The sequence below is a fragment of the Jatropha curcas genome, chromosome 5 (genome assembly GCF_041381405.1).
Source record: "Jatropha curcas cultivar XTBG-Jc1 chromosome 5, XTBG_Jcur_1.0, whole genome shotgun sequence".
NCBI lineage: Eukaryota > Viridiplantae > Streptophyta > Magnoliopsida > Malpighiales > Euphorbiaceae > Jatropha > Jatropha curcas.
The window spans coordinates 20,928,833-20,945,293 of NC_143155.1; the positions used below are offsets into that span (position 1 = coordinate 20,928,833).

General features: G+C 31.7%; 3 protein-coding genes across 4 annotated transcripts; 2 read left to right on the top strand and 1 right to left on the bottom strand.

Moving 5' to 3' along the window:
- The first annotated feature begins 1,655 nt into the window (after positions 1–1,655).
- On the top strand, positions 1,656–4,344 carry LOC105636659 (2-alkenal reductase (NADP(+)-dependent)). The gene is made up of 5 exons (XM_012219979.4): positions 1,656–2,098; positions 2,543–2,720; positions 2,921–3,087; positions 3,381–3,463; positions 3,801–4,344. The coding sequence occupies exons 1-5, from the start codon at positions 1,868–1,870 to the stop codon at positions 4,177–4,179; spliced, it is 1,038 nt and encodes a 345-aa protein (XP_012075369.1). The 5' UTR covers positions 1,656–1,867; the 3' UTR covers positions 4,180–4,344.
- A 446-nt stretch (positions 4,345–4,790) lies between these two features.
- On the bottom strand, positions 4,791–10,779 carry LOC105636661 (ACT domain-containing small subunit of acetolactate synthase protein). Its single transcript, XM_012219984.4, has 12 exons — positions 10,441–10,779; positions 9,913–10,126; positions 9,504–9,587; positions 9,340–9,408; positions 8,213–8,296; positions 7,966–8,118; positions 6,805–6,891; positions 6,392–6,496; positions 6,175–6,297; positions 5,671–5,823; positions 5,440–5,505; positions 4,791–5,188 (listed from the first exon to the last, which is right to left on the bottom strand). The coding sequence occupies exons 1-12, from the start codon at positions 10,668–10,670 to the stop codon at positions 5,105–5,107; spliced, it is 1,452 nt and encodes a 483-aa protein (XP_012075374.1). The 5' UTR covers positions 10,671–10,779; the 3' UTR covers positions 4,791–5,104.
- Positions 10,780–10,898: 119 nt separating this feature from the next.
- LOC105636660 (Ribosomal protein L2 family) lies at positions 10,899–14,039 on the top strand. 2 transcript variants are annotated; one of them, XM_012219982.4, is made up of 3 exons: positions 10,899–11,163; positions 12,544–12,731; positions 13,283–14,039. In XM_012219982.4, exons 2-3 carry the CDS (start codon positions 12,623–12,625, stop codon positions 13,873–13,875), a joined length of 702 nt encoding a protein of 233 aa, XP_012075372.1. In that variant the 5' UTR covers positions 10,899–11,163; positions 12,544–12,622; the 3' UTR covers positions 13,876–14,039. The 2 variants fall into 2 exon arrangements, with proteins under 2 accessions (XP_012075372.1, XP_012075373.1); XM_012219983.4 differs by having other exon boundaries at positions 12,593–12,731.
- The last annotated feature ends 2,422 nt before the right edge of the window (positions 14,040–16,461 follow it).

The following is a 16,461-nucleotide window of genomic DNA, read 5'->3' on the forward strand; positions in this document are numbered from 1 at the left end:
TTTTGAGATATAAAAATATATATATTAAATAAATTATTAAAAAATTAAAGTACATATAATGTATAAATGGTATACATTTCATATTTAAATATATCGTGTGAAATTAAAATTTTATAATCTGATTAATAAGTGAAATATTTATGCAATAAATTCGAAAGAAAAAAAATGCTATTATAGTATTTTTGTATATAGCCAATTGAAACAAAAAAAGCATATTATTATATAAACATGAAACACAGATAACAAAAAATAATGATAATTTATATTACCTTAAAGTAATAACTTGAAGTATAGACAAACATGTATAAATAAATTTAAAAAAATTATGAACGATAAAAAAATATAAAATAAATTTATAATAAAAAAATTAGATAAAAAGCATGACAATTATTACTTTATATATTGCAATTTATATTTTGGTAGGTAGAATTTATTAGATATCAAAATCAACGTTTTCTAATAGGTTTTTCTACCCGCCTTATTTTATTAAATTTTTTTCTTTTCCTTATTTATTATGTAATATATTTCCTTACATTAACAAATTTTAAATTTATATAAAAATTTAATATTGCTAATCAAAATTAAATTATCTTTATTTTTTAATAAAAAAATTTCTATAAAATACTTAAAAATATACCTTAGTTAGTATAAAATATATTTTTTATTTTATTCAATAAAAATTTAAATTAAATAAAAAATTAATATAACTAATTAAAATTAAATTATTTTTATTTTTTTAACCAATATTTAAATCCTTAAAAATGTTATATTCTTTAAATCTTATTTTTATTATATAACACACTTTTTTCTTTTTTCAAATAGATTTTTTATTTAAATAGAAAATTAATATAAAAAACCAATTAAATTTACCTATAAAGTTAAATTTGCCTTCAAAAAAAAATTTACCTATAAAGTTAAAATCTTTGAAGATATTGTATTTTTATTATATTTAATATATATTATGTAGTATGTAATATAATATTTTATTATATTTAATAAAAGAAAAATTATTTTCGAATCCCTAAAGTTTTGCAAAATATATTAGTTTATCCTCTATTTGTATAAATTATTTCATAGTCTTTGACGTATGTATTGAGCTTTCGATTAGAAATTTGGATTTACGATGGATGGACCGACGGGGAGGGATAAGGTTGACCGACGGGGAGGGATAAGGTTGACAGTGTTTCCGTTGATTACTTTTTGTGGGTCTCATAATATACTATAATTAAGGGTAGTTAAAAATAGAAAAATTATATTTCTAAGTCTTCTAATGAAAATATTTCTATCTTTTTTACGTAAAATTAACAGAAAAAGTATTGCTTTTTCATCGGAAGAACTAAAGAGTTAGACGGAGACTTATGTTAAGGACTATGGAATAATTAGTACAAAAAACAAAGATGAATTAATATATTTTGTAAAACATAAGGAACATAAAAATAATTTTTGAATACAATTTAGATTTAAATAAAAAATTAATATAAAACAATGAAAATTGAATTATTTTTGTAATCAATAAAATCAAATTTTTTTAAAAGAAAAATATTTTTCAATTCAAAAATTTAATACGGACATTTTTAGGGATCTTAATAATCATATATATATACCGAACGGACCGCTAAATTTGATCCAAGCCCAAAAACCGAAAGAAAGAACATAAACCGAAATCTAAAGGTTTCTAGAATCAGATTGTTGGCTTTCCCATTTTAGTTAGCCGCTTTCATTGCAAATATCTGATTTGGTCGATACACTGTTCACACTCCATAGTAATCAATAATAAGCCTACAAAAGGGTTAAAGAACTTCCATTTTGCTTTGAAGAGAAGACCAAAACAGAGAGACTGAATTACAGAGCTACCAATCAAATAACAATGGCCGATGAAGTAAGAAACAAGCAAGTAATATTAAAGAATTATGTATCTGGGTTTCCAAAGGAATCTGACATGGAAATCGTCACTTCTTCTATAAGGCTTAAGATTCCAGAAGGCAATAAAGATGCTGTTTTGGTAAAGAATCTTTACCTGTCTTGTGATCCTTATATGCGTGGTCGCATGACTAAGCGTGATACCCCTACCTTTGTTCCTTCCTTTGAGCTTGGAAAGGTCAGTGATTCATAAAATACCCACTTCTTGTTTTTTTTTCCTTTTCTTTTCTTTTCTTTTCTTTTTCTTTTCCTTTTTTTTTTTTTTTTGGGGGGGGGGGGGGGGGGGAGGGTTGTGTGGGGTGTGGGGTGGGAGAGAGATGGGGAGGAGTTGGTTAGAATGGAATTTCTGAAATTTCTTGATGTAACTAACTGTTAGTGCCTATAAGATGAGACTCTTTGGACCAACCAACTAGGGTCAACGGAGAATTTTCAATTACCATTTCTCTTATTTGTTGGAGGGTTTACACAATCAAGGTTTACAGAAAATGCTGACAAAATTTTCTAATTCCCCCATTTTGTTTTGCTTTGCTTATAATGTCTAGAAAATTTTAAGTTCTGCTTTTGTTGGTTTTTCTATTGAAGGTAAGATTCTTTTGGTAACTTGGTGTTTTGAATTATGCAGCCTATGAATGGATATGGAGTGGTCAAAGTTTTGGATTCTACACATCCAAATTACAAGAAAGGAGACTTAGCTTGGGGTTTTACTGGGTGGGAAGAATATAGTCTCATTACATCACCACAGCTTTTAATTAAAATTGAACACACTGATCTACCTCTTTCCTACTATACTGGAATTTTAGGTCAGTTTATATTTTTAACCATACATTTACTGCTACTGGTCAAGACACTTGGAATGTTAAGTACGTGAAATTAGGATTTGAAATAATGTGTTTGCATTTGGAACATTTAAATTTTTGTTGCATGGAAAATAGGGATTTTCTAGCAATCCTGCGTACTTTTTGTCAAACTCATACTATTGTTGCTATTTTGTGCTTCTTAGGTATGCCTGGTGTGACTGCCTATGCCGGTTTTTATGAGGTTTGCTCTCCAAAGAAAGGAGAGTTTGTTTATGTATCAGCAGCATCTGGTGCAGTTGGTCAGATTGTTGGGCAATTTGCAAAATTAATGGGTTGCTACGTTGTTGGAAGCGCTGGCTCTAAAGAGAAGGTGAGCCAAGTCCAACCCTCTTATGCATGCTATCCTCTTGAGCATAATATGGATACAATAACTCTTTTAGTCTGTTTAGTTTAATTTGATCCAGTTGGAAATATTTTGTATTGCTCATAACTGCAAAGCTCTTAGCTCTCTGTTTACAGTAAACAAGTGAAACAAAAGCATAGACAGACTACTAATTAGAAACTAGTATTCTTATTCTCTTGCCATGTATTATGCTGCTTTTTTTTTTTTTCAAATTTTTATTGGCTGCTAATTTTTGTTCCTTATCATTTTGTCAACACAAGGTTGATCTGCTGAAGAACAAGTTTGGGTTCGATGATGCTTTCAATTACAAGGAAGAGCCAGATTTAGATGCAGCTCTTAAAAGGCAAGTACATAAAATTTTAAGTATCATTGTCAAGCTTGGGTCTGATATAGTCTGCTATATTAGTATAAAGTTTCATTGGAAATCTATTATAATATACAAAAAGACACCACATACTTAATTGGGTTGTTCTGTTTTAAGAAAACAAAATGTAGGTCAAATTGGACGTAATGTAGTGAATGTGCATTGAAAAGAAAATGCAGGTGATCTTGCCACAGGAAACGTTGCACCTCTCTAAAGCTGTTCATAGGCCATTTCAAAACCAAATAGTTGTTTCTTATCTCCCATTTCCTGGCATTTTATATTCATATCTAACAATAGTGTTATATTGGGATTGCAGGTATTTTCCTGAAGGCATAGATATTTACTTCGAAAATGTTGGTGGGAAAATGCTTGATGCAGTGCTCCTCAACATGAGGATTCGTGGTCGAATTGCTGTTTGTGGAATGATCTCTCAGTACAATCTTGAAAATCCCGAAGGTGTACACAACTTAGCATCTATTATTGCGAAACGAATTCGCATGGAAGGATTCCTGGCTGGTGATTTTTACCACCTTTATCCCAAATTTCTAGAAATGGTTATCCCTTACATCAAACAAGGCAAGATTGTATATGTAGAAGATGTAGCTGAAGGACTTGAGAGTGGACCTACATCTCTAATAGGACTATTCACTGGCCGGAATGTTGGAAAACAGTTGGTTGTTGTTGCTCGTGAATGAAAATAATATGATTATAGTCTACTTTTTAGTCTTTACAGACATTAGAGCTCCTGAGAATGTGTCTTGGCCTCTGTTTAAATGGTTTATATTTGCTCCTGTGTCTTTATGACTTGTTTTATTCATGGAGATGTGTTGCTTATAGAAGTTGTCCTTTTGATTAGAAAATGGAGTTATTATTATTGTTATTATTATTTTTTTAGGGTAGAAAATCGAGTTATTTGGACTTTCAAGTTGAAACGTGCGAAAGCTATCTTAAAATAAACAAACCTTAACGATTTCTTATTTAATATTTTCAACAGTGGCTTCTCAATAGCAGTACAAACAATAATGTTAATTTTTAGTTTGAGGGATTTTTTGAATTTCATGCATCTAATCCTAATATATCCCATCTCACAATTCTTTTGAAACGGCTAAAACAACAAAGAAATATTTGGCCTGTAAATTTTGAACTTGGGATTCTTTTATGCTTTCAGCCATTTTTAGAATCATTTTCAGCCCATGAATTGATAGCCTATTCACAAAAGTTTTGCTACGTTTTGCTACCCTTAGTAACTAAGATGTTATTTCCTACTATTGTAATTACAGAAATAACCGTATCATAGTTCAAAAAATTAATAAATAACTAGATCGCCATTAAAGAAATTTCAAAAGGATATCAATTTGAAAGCAACTGTTGACCTATAAACATGGCACACTGAGAGAAAAGTAATGTTCTAAAAGCAAGACAAAAATTGGTAGCTGGAACTATGTTCTAAAAACAACAAAAATTGGGAAGCTGCAATGCTAATTCATCCACTAAAATTCACAAACTACTGGTCTATCCTTGTCCATGAAATACATATTGTATTTTTACATGTGCAAGGCACAAATTTGCCGTCACTGGGGTTTCCGCATCGCCAGGTAAAAAAGCAACATCAAGTTTTCATTATATAGGAAAAGCATATCCTCGGAGGTGTTTAGAATCTACACCTGATTCACGCACCAATGCTATTCTCCCAGTTCTTGCCACCTAAAGAAGAGGTATAAATGTTATATTACTAGATGAGAGATACAAGGACAAAGCAGACTAGACGTACATCAAAGTGATGTAAGATTTCTATTAGTTTAAAACTGTTGTAAAGAACAGAACAATGCTGCCCAAGCTGTTTGGAGTTTGTTATAGTAGATCTAAAGAAAACTGCAGTAACATGTTTCCATTGGCAGTGAAACATGCATAGTTCGAAATTCCAACTCAGAAGATTTAAGATTTGTAAAACAAACCTCACAAATACCATAGGGTTCCAACAACCTTTGCAGTGCAACCATCTTGTCTAAATCTCCTGTAAGCTGGAATGAGCATTATAAGGCAATGAGATTGGGACTTATACAGCACGACAGCCTCTTACAAAACCATGGCAGATGAAATGACAGGAAATAAATGGGGAATCGGGATTGTAATAACCAAATATTAGCTATTGTTAACAAAAGAAAAAATGAATGAATTTTACTTACCTCAAGAGTTACTGTGTGGTCTGATACATCAACAGCTCTTGCCCTAAAAATGCTAGCAATGTCAAGAACATCACGCCGAGCAGCAGCATTTACAGCAATCTTTATCAACATCAATTCTCGTTCAGCAAATGGCAAGTGGGTAAGATCCTGAACCTGAAGTAGTTTTCATCAGAACACACTTAACTTCTTAACATAAATGTTAACAAACATAAACACGTTTGTACTAACCCATTAAGTGCCTCTAACCTCTGAAAGTAATAAACTATTTGATTTTGGATATAAGTGATTCAGAAGCAAAGCATGTTAGGTCAAAAGTCCAAAGACAGTTTTTTGCCATGCTTTCTGGTTGAAGTAAAAGCTTGGAGACAGGGTGTGATTGGTAATACAAGGGTTTGTCTTTCACAGGCTAAACAAGAGATTTATGCAAAAGAAATGATAAGATCCCATAAAAACTCATACACTTGCCTAATATATCATATCATTCTGATTACTGAAATTCCTCACCTCATGAAGTTCTACTAACTTATATAGTTGCTGCACCAACTTGCTTATCGATTCATCTGTACCAGGCACGACTGTTGTAATTCGAGAGATGCCCTCAGTTTCTGAGTGCCCAACAGCCAAACTCTAATGCAGATGGAAAAAACAAAGAAGATGAGTGACTAAATGTTTTCAGCGGAAGAGGAGAAGAGACAGAGAAAGAGGAGAAGAAAGCACCTACCTGAATGTTATAACCCCTTCGAGCAAATACCCCAGTCACAATATTAAGAACTCCAGGAGCATCATTTACAAGCATGGATAGAGTGTGAGATCGAAGTCCAGTAGTCTGAAATATTTAACCAAGTACTTATACATTCGCTATATTATATCAATGTAAATAGGAGCAATATCTCTACAGCACCATCCCCATTGTAACACAGATTCAATTTCAGAAAGAAAGAAAGAAGTTTTGCAATTGAATCAAATGAAAACAGTAAGCATAAATATACAAAATAAATAACTCTTACTCAACTAATCTTCAATGTTAGAAATTGAGGAAGGATTTTTCCTAATACTGCATTGTCCCTTTCACTCCTAATAAAAAAGCTTAGATTGCAGGAAACAGAAGTTCTACGCAGAAATAAGCACTCTTACATCGTCCTCATTGAGAACACCCCAATGAGCATCAAGAACTTGAGCGACTTTGAAGTCATCAGATGGCTCCACTGGATAAACATCACCCTGGATTAACAGGACAGGAAAAGGTAAAAATGCACAATCTATTAACACAGTTATAAAAAAAATCAAGTACACATATGCGTGAGAATAAGAAAAGCACATATACATAAAAACTAAGATTGATATTGACACATATATCCAGCCTTCAGTTACTAGATGGACAAAAATAGGAATACAAAAGTGAAGTATATATGGCATTGCAATAGCACAAGGAAACAGCATCCAGCACATATTTCTTTGACAAAACAAAGTTCTAGAACATGATTAATGAATAGAGTATTCATTGCAATTCTCAACAATAAGCCAAAGCCATGTTGATAAAAAATAATGTAGACAAGCTTCTGGCGCAACCTGTGAGAATCATGTGAAAACTCATTTCAAAGAACTAATATTAAACTAAGATATTAGGGTATAATAAATATTACCGTGTAAGAAAACCAGTTTAGAGATAGCAGTAACACCACACCATTGGCTTTATCCACACTGCAGGAGCCCAAAGGGAAATTCCTGCCCATAAAAGCTAGAGGGCAGGGATGGGTTTAGGCTGTTGTCCCATTTCTACCCCAATTTAAAAAACATACTGTTATTTTATAACTTGATTTATATAAATAAATATGAGAGAACTTGTTTATCTTTGAAGACATACTATTTATTCCTAATTTTATAGAATTATTATTTTCTCCTCAAATATTAACAAATAGTATTGATATTTTAATATAGATGCATTCAGCATTTCACGATAATATATGAAATTATGATTTTAATAAAAAAGAATTTGATTTTAATAAAACATGGACTCCAGCCCACGCCCAATACTTTTCCCCACTTTTTTCCCTAACAAGGTGAAATTTGGAACAAAAGCACCAATAAAGCCCTATTGTCATTCCTAATTACAACGAGAACATAAAGTGAAGTATGCAAAAGACCTTACTCGTACAAAGATCTGCTGTTGCTGATTAAAGAAAAAAAGAAAAGCTAAATGCTAGCCTTATATAATCAATTCTGTACATATCAATGTTAAGGCCACAGAAATAATCATCTGGTAGAACCAAAAGTAAAGCTTGCAGAAATGCATACCCCCACGGACGTATCATCTTCACCTCTGACTACTCTGCATTTAGACCCCAAAGGAGCATCATCAGGCCTTATTTCTCCAAGATCAGGATATGAAGCAGCTGAGAATCGCCAAAAGGGAGCAAATTCACCCATTTTTTCCCTTCTCAATGCAATCTATTAAAAAGCAATTGGTTCAGAAATTAACAACAAAACCTGCAAGCAGACACAAACTAATGTAAGTCAATGAAAAGGACAACTAAAAGACAACCTTTCCGGTTCTTGCTATTTCTCTGATTCCAAATTTTTTTAGGTTTCTCTGAACAGCAACCATCTTCCCTGGATCTCCAGTTACCTAAGCCATTTGCAGAAGAACTTGTCATTTAGGAATTTTATGGCTTCACAAAGACAATTGAATTTGAAAATGCAATGGAAGTTCAATTAGTAAAAACACATTAGATGCTTAGACAGAAAAAAAAAGACTTGCTGGTGGTGAGCTCAAAATGTTGTCGATGAGGTAGATTTTGCTAACATGATCTTATTATTCTCAAAATCATACTTCACAATTCCAAAAAATAAAATAAAATAAAAATTTGCATCAACCAAAGTTATTAATTTTTCCACCCAAAACCCCTGATGTTAAAGCCATGACCTCGATTCCAAACTTAATAGCATACTAGACCATCTTCTTTTATTCCCTAATTTCTGTTCATAACCAAGAATGTATCCTTGAAGGCAGCAATAGCTTCCTATTATTGTAGTAACAAGAGCATCGAGTACAGAAGACAATATAAATTTAGAGGATAATAGGAATAGCCTATTACAGCTAAGCATGTGCAATGGAGTCATATTATCAAGTGAAATTCAGTAGCAAATCTATCTTATCATTATCAAGAAACAGCATAGTCCTGATGGTTTTTTTTAATCCATAATTGTCAAAAACACCAGGAATGTTTAAATGCTTCTACAATTATACGCTTTTGCTCTATGGTCCCTGAACAACAATTTTTATGCAACTGAGTTGCTTGAATAGTAAATATTGTCACGATGCCATCTTAGCAGCCAGATGAGCAACTCCTAGTGTTGAGAGAAAAAAAAGCCGACAAGGAATCTGGACCACGACCCAAGGAATCCCTATTGGATCTCAATTAAGGTCCACTCATATAACAGACAAATTATGAGATTTATGTATCATGGCTGTATTTACATAATAAGTACATTTATATACCTTCATATGCATTTTTACTCTGTTTACAAACATGAATAAATGTGTTGTGACTTTCTGCCAACGACAAATTCTCTATTCCAGTGAATGTGATAAACAACAGAATAATCTTAGTGGTTAAGTTCATTTGCTCCATTTTTTTCATCAATCTGACTGAGTTCAAAATTCATCACCTCAATTGTGACTGAGTGCTCTGAGATATCCACAATTTTTGCTCTGAAAATTTCAACCAACCACTTGATCTGGAGATTAAAAGAAATAAAACGTAACAAGAGTTGATACATGTTTGCATTTGAAAATTATGAAGATCATTGTCACTCATCTACCAAAGAATTACCTCAGCACGATAATTAGGATCTGCATTCACTTTTATAAGCATCAGCTCCCGTTCTACCTGTGGCTCACTGGAGAGATCTTCAACCTGGCTATCAAATTAAACATAAGAAATTGAGGAATTAGAACCTCCCGCTCTTAATTCTTTAGATCAAACACTTTACTTTTCAATATACTGCTCTTATATGTAAAGTGAAAAATATATCTGTGATATAATACTTCTCTCTGATCGCTTCCATTGTTGAAAGTGATTCAGTTACCAAATTCCAGATTACTCTACTTTGTTCAAAGGGAAGTAAATATGCTTACGTAAAAAACTAAATGCCAGAAAAAATCCAAATTAGAAGCCCTAACATGAATGAAAGGTCAAAAGTTTGGAATCGAGAATCCTATATAATATTGCAAGTTGCAACCTTTAAAACATTGACAAGTTTCTGAAGCTGCTCTACAACTTGTTGTAGCACTTTTTCAGTTCCAGAGACAACAATGGTGAAAAGGGCCTTATCCTTGTTCAGACCAACAGCAAGCGACTCAATATTATATCCCCTTCTCGCAAAAACCCCTGCAATTCGATTAATCATTCCACTTTCATCGCCAACAAACACAGAGATAGTATGTCTCCTAACCCTGAAGTCACCAAAAAGAGAGAGAAAACGGAATTAAACACATCAAAACAACCAGATGAAGAGAATTTAATACTTATTCATGACTATAAATAAATTTATAGGTAATGTAGCATCCCAGATTTACCGTCTTCATGGTTTAGATAATTAAATTACTTTAGCCAAATGAAACAATCATGTTTCACAACAACCGAAAGCCAAACCTAACAGCCCATTTTAGATTTGAGTAATTGAATTAATCAGTTTCAGTCCAATAAGACACAAATCAGAAATCAAAACATAAGAAAATTGTACAAAGAGAAGAAGAAATTGACATACTTTTTTGATAAAGTTATAGAAGAAGAAGATACACTAGTAGAAATGTTGTTATGATTATCAGCAGCAGTAGCAGAGACTACGAGCTTCCTTCTACGGTGGTAATGGTTGGTGGTGCATGTCGAAATTGCCAAGGAAGAGGGGGCACCAAAAGCAGAGTTCAAAGCAAAAGCAGAAGCAGAGGGTTTGTGAGTGTGAATTGTTGTGAAGCTTGTTGAAGATGTAGCCGCCATGAGAATGCAGAAATAGAGAGATCAGCACAGCTCGAGAAATGAAGAAGACGACGCAAAAGCAGGAGAAATTCACTTGCTACAAAAAATCATATGCGTCATCATGCACCTAGCTAAAATCAGAAGCTGCTATAGCCGCAGGATTCTAAAAACTTAGATTTCCTAAATTGCCCTTAACCTTTTACAGTTAAATTCTACTGTAATAATAGTAAACACCATGAAAAATCGCCTCTAAAACCCTTTCTGCAACTAAACCCGCTACGCTCGTCGTTTCTATTTGCGGCTCTCTCCCCCTCGGTTCAACGACAACTCGTTGCTCGATCTACGCAGTTTTCAAAACCTAAAGCTAAACTAACAAATGCATCCATTATCTTATTCGTTCCAGTAGCCCGTCGTTCTGTTCTAATCCGTCTTTTCACTCCGACGGCAACTGCTCTAAAAAACTCTCTCTCGGACACCATTCCTCTTTCTAGCTCCGCGGAAACCTCTATAGCAGGTAGAATTTCGTTTTTTTCTTTCATTAATCTCTCTCTTTTGTTTTTTTTAACAATTTTTAAGTTTGCACTTGCTTGTTAGAGAAAACTCAATGAGTAAATTTTAATTTTTTTAAGGTAATTTTACTTGGTATATCATAATCTCTATTACTTGATTGTATTGGAATTACATTTAGCTTCAATGCTTATTAGTATAATTTTTTATATACGAATTATTAGATTGTAATGTGTTTTGATTAAGGCTCATGGGTTCTGGATTTGATTGTATAGGAAATGTTTAGTGGATTTCCGTGCAAGATTTGGTAGTCTGATTAAAAGCACGTAATCTGTTTGATGAAATGCCTCATAAAGATAATGTGTCTTCGAGTAACTTGCTAATGGGTATTGAAATAACTTGAACTTTCTCTGACCACCTGTAAATACATGAATAAAACTAAAATTTTAAGTCCCATAAGAACAGGGTTCTTGCCTGGTTACTTCAGGATTTTCAATCCTAGTTGAGCTACATATATATGTGCGTCAAAATAAAGCTTATGGATATTTGGCCTTTTAGAAATGCGTGGCATTCTGTAATTTTTTATCTAAAAGAGGACTTATGTAGTCCTTTGATTCTTAATATGTATTTGTTTGGCTTGTTTTGGATTTGATCGCTATACAAGGCCAATGTATGTATTCCATACATTGAGATAGTTAATTTCCGACTTTGAAACCAGTCTTCTTGGCCGTTGAAATTGCCTTCTAATTCAATTTTCTCATCTCCTTCTTTGTTATGATATTGGTTTTTCCTTTGGTACTATGTACAATTGATAATATTAGAACATACAAAAAAAGTGATATGCAATGGATGAAGTTAGAATATACAATTGATGAAATTGGCTATAATTATGTGAGATTTTGAGGATTTTTGAGATGTCGGGCTTTGAAAAAAGAAATAGAGAATTTTATTAATAAATGTAAATATTTTTTACTTTTTTCATTAACCATCAAAACATATTCGAATTGAAGATTTCATACAATTTTTCAAAATTTTTATAATTTATTTTGTTCGTGTAGAAATCAAAAACATAAATTTATTGGGTACTTTTGTAAATAAAAATATATATTTTTTAGAATATATCATTCATTAAATAGATAATATATTTAAATTTTAAAAATTAATGGCTAGGTTAAACCTCATGAGGTCACTAAAACATTTCTTGTCTAAAACTCTTCAAACCCAACATATGTAAAAAAATTAAATAGTTAATATTTTATTGTTTTATTTATTTTGAGAAGAATATTTTAATTTTCAAGAATCATATAATATAGCTTTAAAATAACAGAAACTTATCTGTATGTTAGATTAAACCTCACGATAGTAATTTATCAATATGGATTGTTAGATGCTGTCATTTTCAACCACTTGAAGAGCCCTAAAACCCTTGTGAACAGTGATCTTAAAGACGCACCTGATAGGAATCAATGTCTCTATGGAGAGCTCGTGCTGCTGCATCTTCTGTCTTGAACAGGCTTCTTCAGCATTCTTCTTCTCATTCCTCCATCAATAATGTTCTGCGCAACTTCTCCACTGGTACTTTTTTCTTTTCACCCAATTTCAATTTCTCTGCCTAATACCTATTCTTCCAAGTTGAGTTTGATTATTTGGCATCTAATTGATTGAATATGCATGTTAAGTTTACTGCTGAAAAGGAAAGGTTTTGGTATTTTGGTGTTTCTTGAGGAAATGGAGGAAAAGGGAAAAGTTGAAACGAAAAATTTAAAAGTAACCGCGATTAACTATAATGAATGAAAATGCAAGGATGAATGATAGTTTTATTTCTTTATTTTAAAGGTTGTATTTGATTCATTTGCTCTTAGATCACTTAAAAACTGGAAAAATAAATAAAATAGATGTTCTATGTTTTCTTCCTTGATAGAAAAGAAGATATTTAGGAACTCGTTGTATTTTTCTTTGTTTTCTTTTATCGTGAATCTTCATAAGATGATAAAAATGGTTTTATTGGCGAGTATTGTCCAAAATAATGTTGTTTCATACTGAAGAGCTTGATTTCATTTTCTTAAGATGTGCTTTTAGCACAAAATATGAACTTTCTCACCCTCATCTAAAAATTATTATGACAGATGTAGCTGATACTCCGACATTGCGGGACAAGATGATGAAACAAATGGTTCATCTTGATATCAATGCACAAGTAGGAAGTTGCATGCCGTTGGCTTCTATGCGCATTGGAACATTGATCCACAATATTGAGGTGAACCCAGGTCAAGGTGGGAAGCTGGTTCGAGCTGCAGGAACTTGTGCTAAGATATTGAAAGAGCCGACATCAAAAGAATGTTTGGTGAAACTGCCTTCAGGTGTTGAAAAAATGTTCAATTCTCAGTGCAGGGCCACAATTGGCAGGGTCTCAAATGCCACCCATAATTCTCGGAAGCTCAGGAAGGCTGGGCAGAGCAGATGGTTGGGTCGAAGACCAGTAGTTCGAGGAGTGGCAATGAATCCAGTTGATCATCCTCATGGTGGAGGTGAGGGTCGGAGCAAAAGTAGTGGGTCTTTTGGGAGAGTGTCACAAACACCATGGGGCAAGCCAACTAAATGTGGCAGGAATCAAGAAAAGAAGCGGAGTGGCAAGTTTGGCCTGTATCAAGCACCAAAGAACAAACAAAAGAAAGCCAAGAAATATAAAGATCGCAAGCAGGATGCTGCTTCTAACTGATCTTTTTTATTTTGTTCCTTCATTTTGTAGCACTGGGTTTCGTATCAGGAAATTAATTATTAGGTCTGCTATATACACATAAAATGAAGTATGTTTTTGGATGACGTTGGTTTAAACTGTTTCATTAGTTCAATTTTAATATCTGCATCTTCATAAATCCAAAATCGATGCACTCTGTATATGTGCACACTTGTTGCTGTTATTTGCAATTTTGGTTTTTGAATTCAGCTCTATTTAATTACATAATGCTGGCTGCTGTATCTGGTAATGCATAATGTACTCCTTTCACTGTGCTAGTTTACAAATTACTAACTCTTTAACTTTCATGGCTGCATGATTTGCAGATGCTCTTGAATTTGGATTAGGGAAGCACTTGGGTAAGTGAAACTTAATTGTTCCTATACAGATATTTGTCTCACAACTTGGTGAATTGGAGTTTTAATTAGCTTAGCTATTATCTTCACAATCTATAGCATGTAGTAGTAATTTTATTAGTTTTTATCAGGCAAAACACGTTTAACAAGCGTAACTATGATTCCATATTCTTTTACTTTAGTGAACAATTAGAACATGTATGCAGTTATGCACATATGCTATGGTATTATTCCATGAAGCTCAGGGATCTATGAGCTCGCTTTCACATATAAAATTTTGTCATTATGAGCTTGCAAGAATGAAACCAAACTTTGGCTTTTTTGTTGTATTATTGTACCTTTTATAAGTCCACTTGTCTTAGATACATGGTATCTACTTTAGATTTGCTCAAAAAAAAATATTGGTTTTAAGTCCATGAATGTTGGGTGTAACAACATTTAGATCGACTGTTGCAATTTCTTATGTTTTTCCTTTTTTAGTATTGGTTGAGCATTGCATGTTTGTTGTTACAAGTTTTGGGATAATAGTCAATAGCACACAACTTGAATCTCTGACACATTAGAAAAATCTATAAAAATTTTGGTTTGCAAGTTTCAAATGATATGATCAAATGAACAAATTTATTTTTGAATTTTACAGCTTTAATTTTACGGCACTTTGAATTTTGTGAATGACCTATTATATATTTGAACTTTCAAATTTTGATAATATTGTCTACCTTTTCATAAGCGACTATTCCCTAAATATACACGTCATGATATTTTATTTTACAATTGAATCAATTTGAAAAAGACCTAAAGTTAGGGATTTATTAATAGATTAGATTAAGGAAATAGATTAAGCGAAATCTAAAAGAATTCCACAATTTAGTATTTATTTTATTCAGCAATAATAGTAATAGTTTTTTACTATTTAATATGTGTTTAATTGATCTAATTTGTAATTTAAAATATTCAATAAAATAATTTTACAAGTTGAAGTGCTTAATAGATTTAATTTTATAAATTGACATATTTAATGAGTTAAATTAAAAATTAAGAGTATATTAAAAAACAACATTCAGGATTGAATTTACAAATAAATTCATAAATTATTATTCTATCCATTGCGGATTTCCTATTACAATGTTGTAATAATAAAATAAAAAATGAATAAATGAATAAATAAAAAGTCGTAAGTGTGTAACATATTGAAATTGGGATCATGTTACTGCCGACATCATGTTCCAACTGTAGAAATAAAATACTCAGTTTTTAATAGTTTCTTACTTGTATGAAATACAATACCAAATTCACAAGTAATCTTGAATAAAATTAATTATTTTAATAATTATTATTTTTTTTAATAATTGTCAAATGTTTCATAATTCGTTTTTTAAAGCTTTAAACATTTATATCAACATCACATCACAAAATACTAATATTTAATGATTTGACTTAATCACTAAACACTGTATCAAAAATTATTTTCAGATAGAATTATAGACGCAAAATTATCGATCTCACACAAAAACATTATCCGATAAAAACTTACATTTCAAACAAACTAATAATAATGTCACACCATATAAAATATTTTTCTTTTTTTTTAATTTTCTTCCTTTAAAATAAAATGATTATTTCTAAAATTTAAAATTAATTTATAACGAGAGATATAAAAGTAAAAGTAAATATTATCTCTTTAATCAATTAGATAAATATTTTAGAACATCTAAAAATAAAAATAAAGATAAATATTTTAGAATGGAGGGAGTAAAATTATTTTTTTAAATAAGCTTTTTATTTTTTATGCAAATTCAGCGATAAAGTATAAAAAAAATTGATTTCTAAGTAAATTTATATATTACTTTTAAATTCAATAGACAAATTGCTAAATCAAATACATCTTTAGCGATGGCAGTGGAATATTCAAAGTGAAATTATTAAAAAGATTATATAGATTTTTTTTTTTTTTTGTTTTTTTAAGGATGAGAACAAAAATATAAATATTTATGTGGGACCCATGGCCCTCTGACAAATGAGACTCTACCACGTTTGGAAATTAAATAGAGGGAGCGGCAGAGTGGCCACTGCCAGAAGCTATATCTATAGCTATTATTTAAAAATTCAATTGATCATATTTATTTATTTATTATTAAGCAATTAATTTGACCTAACTGCCCAGTCACGTGGGCCCATACCATATCTTCATTATCTGGTTAAGCTGCCAGCT

Coding starts and splice junctions, on each gene's coding strand:
- LOC105636659 (XM_012219979.4), top strand. CDS start 1,868: ATGGCCGATGAAGTAAGAAACAAGCAAGTAATATTAAAGAATTATGTA. Junction 2,099..2,542: donor CTTCCTTTGAGCTTGGAAAG/GTCAGTGATTCA, acceptor TGAATTATGCAG/CCTATGAATGGATATGGAGT. Junction 3,464..3,800: donor TTAGATGCAGCTCTTAAAAG/GCAAGTACATAA, acceptor TTGGGATTGCAG/GTATTTTCCTGAAGGCATAG.
- LOC105636661 (XM_012219984.4), bottom strand. CDS start 10,670: ATGGCGGCTACATCTTCAACAAGCTTCACAACAATTCACACTCACAAA. Junction 9,588..9,912: donor AACTTGTCAATGTTTTAAAG/GTTGCAACTTGC, acceptor TTTGATAGCCAG/GTTGAAGATCTCTCCAGTGA. Junction 6,298..6,391: donor GAAGGGGTTATAACATTCAG/GTAGGTGCTTTC, acceptor CATCTGCATTAG/AGTTTGGCTGTTGGGCACTC.
- LOC105636660 (XM_012219982.4), top strand. CDS start 12,623: ATGTCTCTATGGAGAGCTCGTGCTGCTGCATCTTCTGTCTTGAACAGG. Junction 12,732..13,282: donor TCTGCGCAACTTCTCCACTG/GTACTTTTTTCT, acceptor TTATTATGACAG/ATGTAGCTGATACTCCGACA.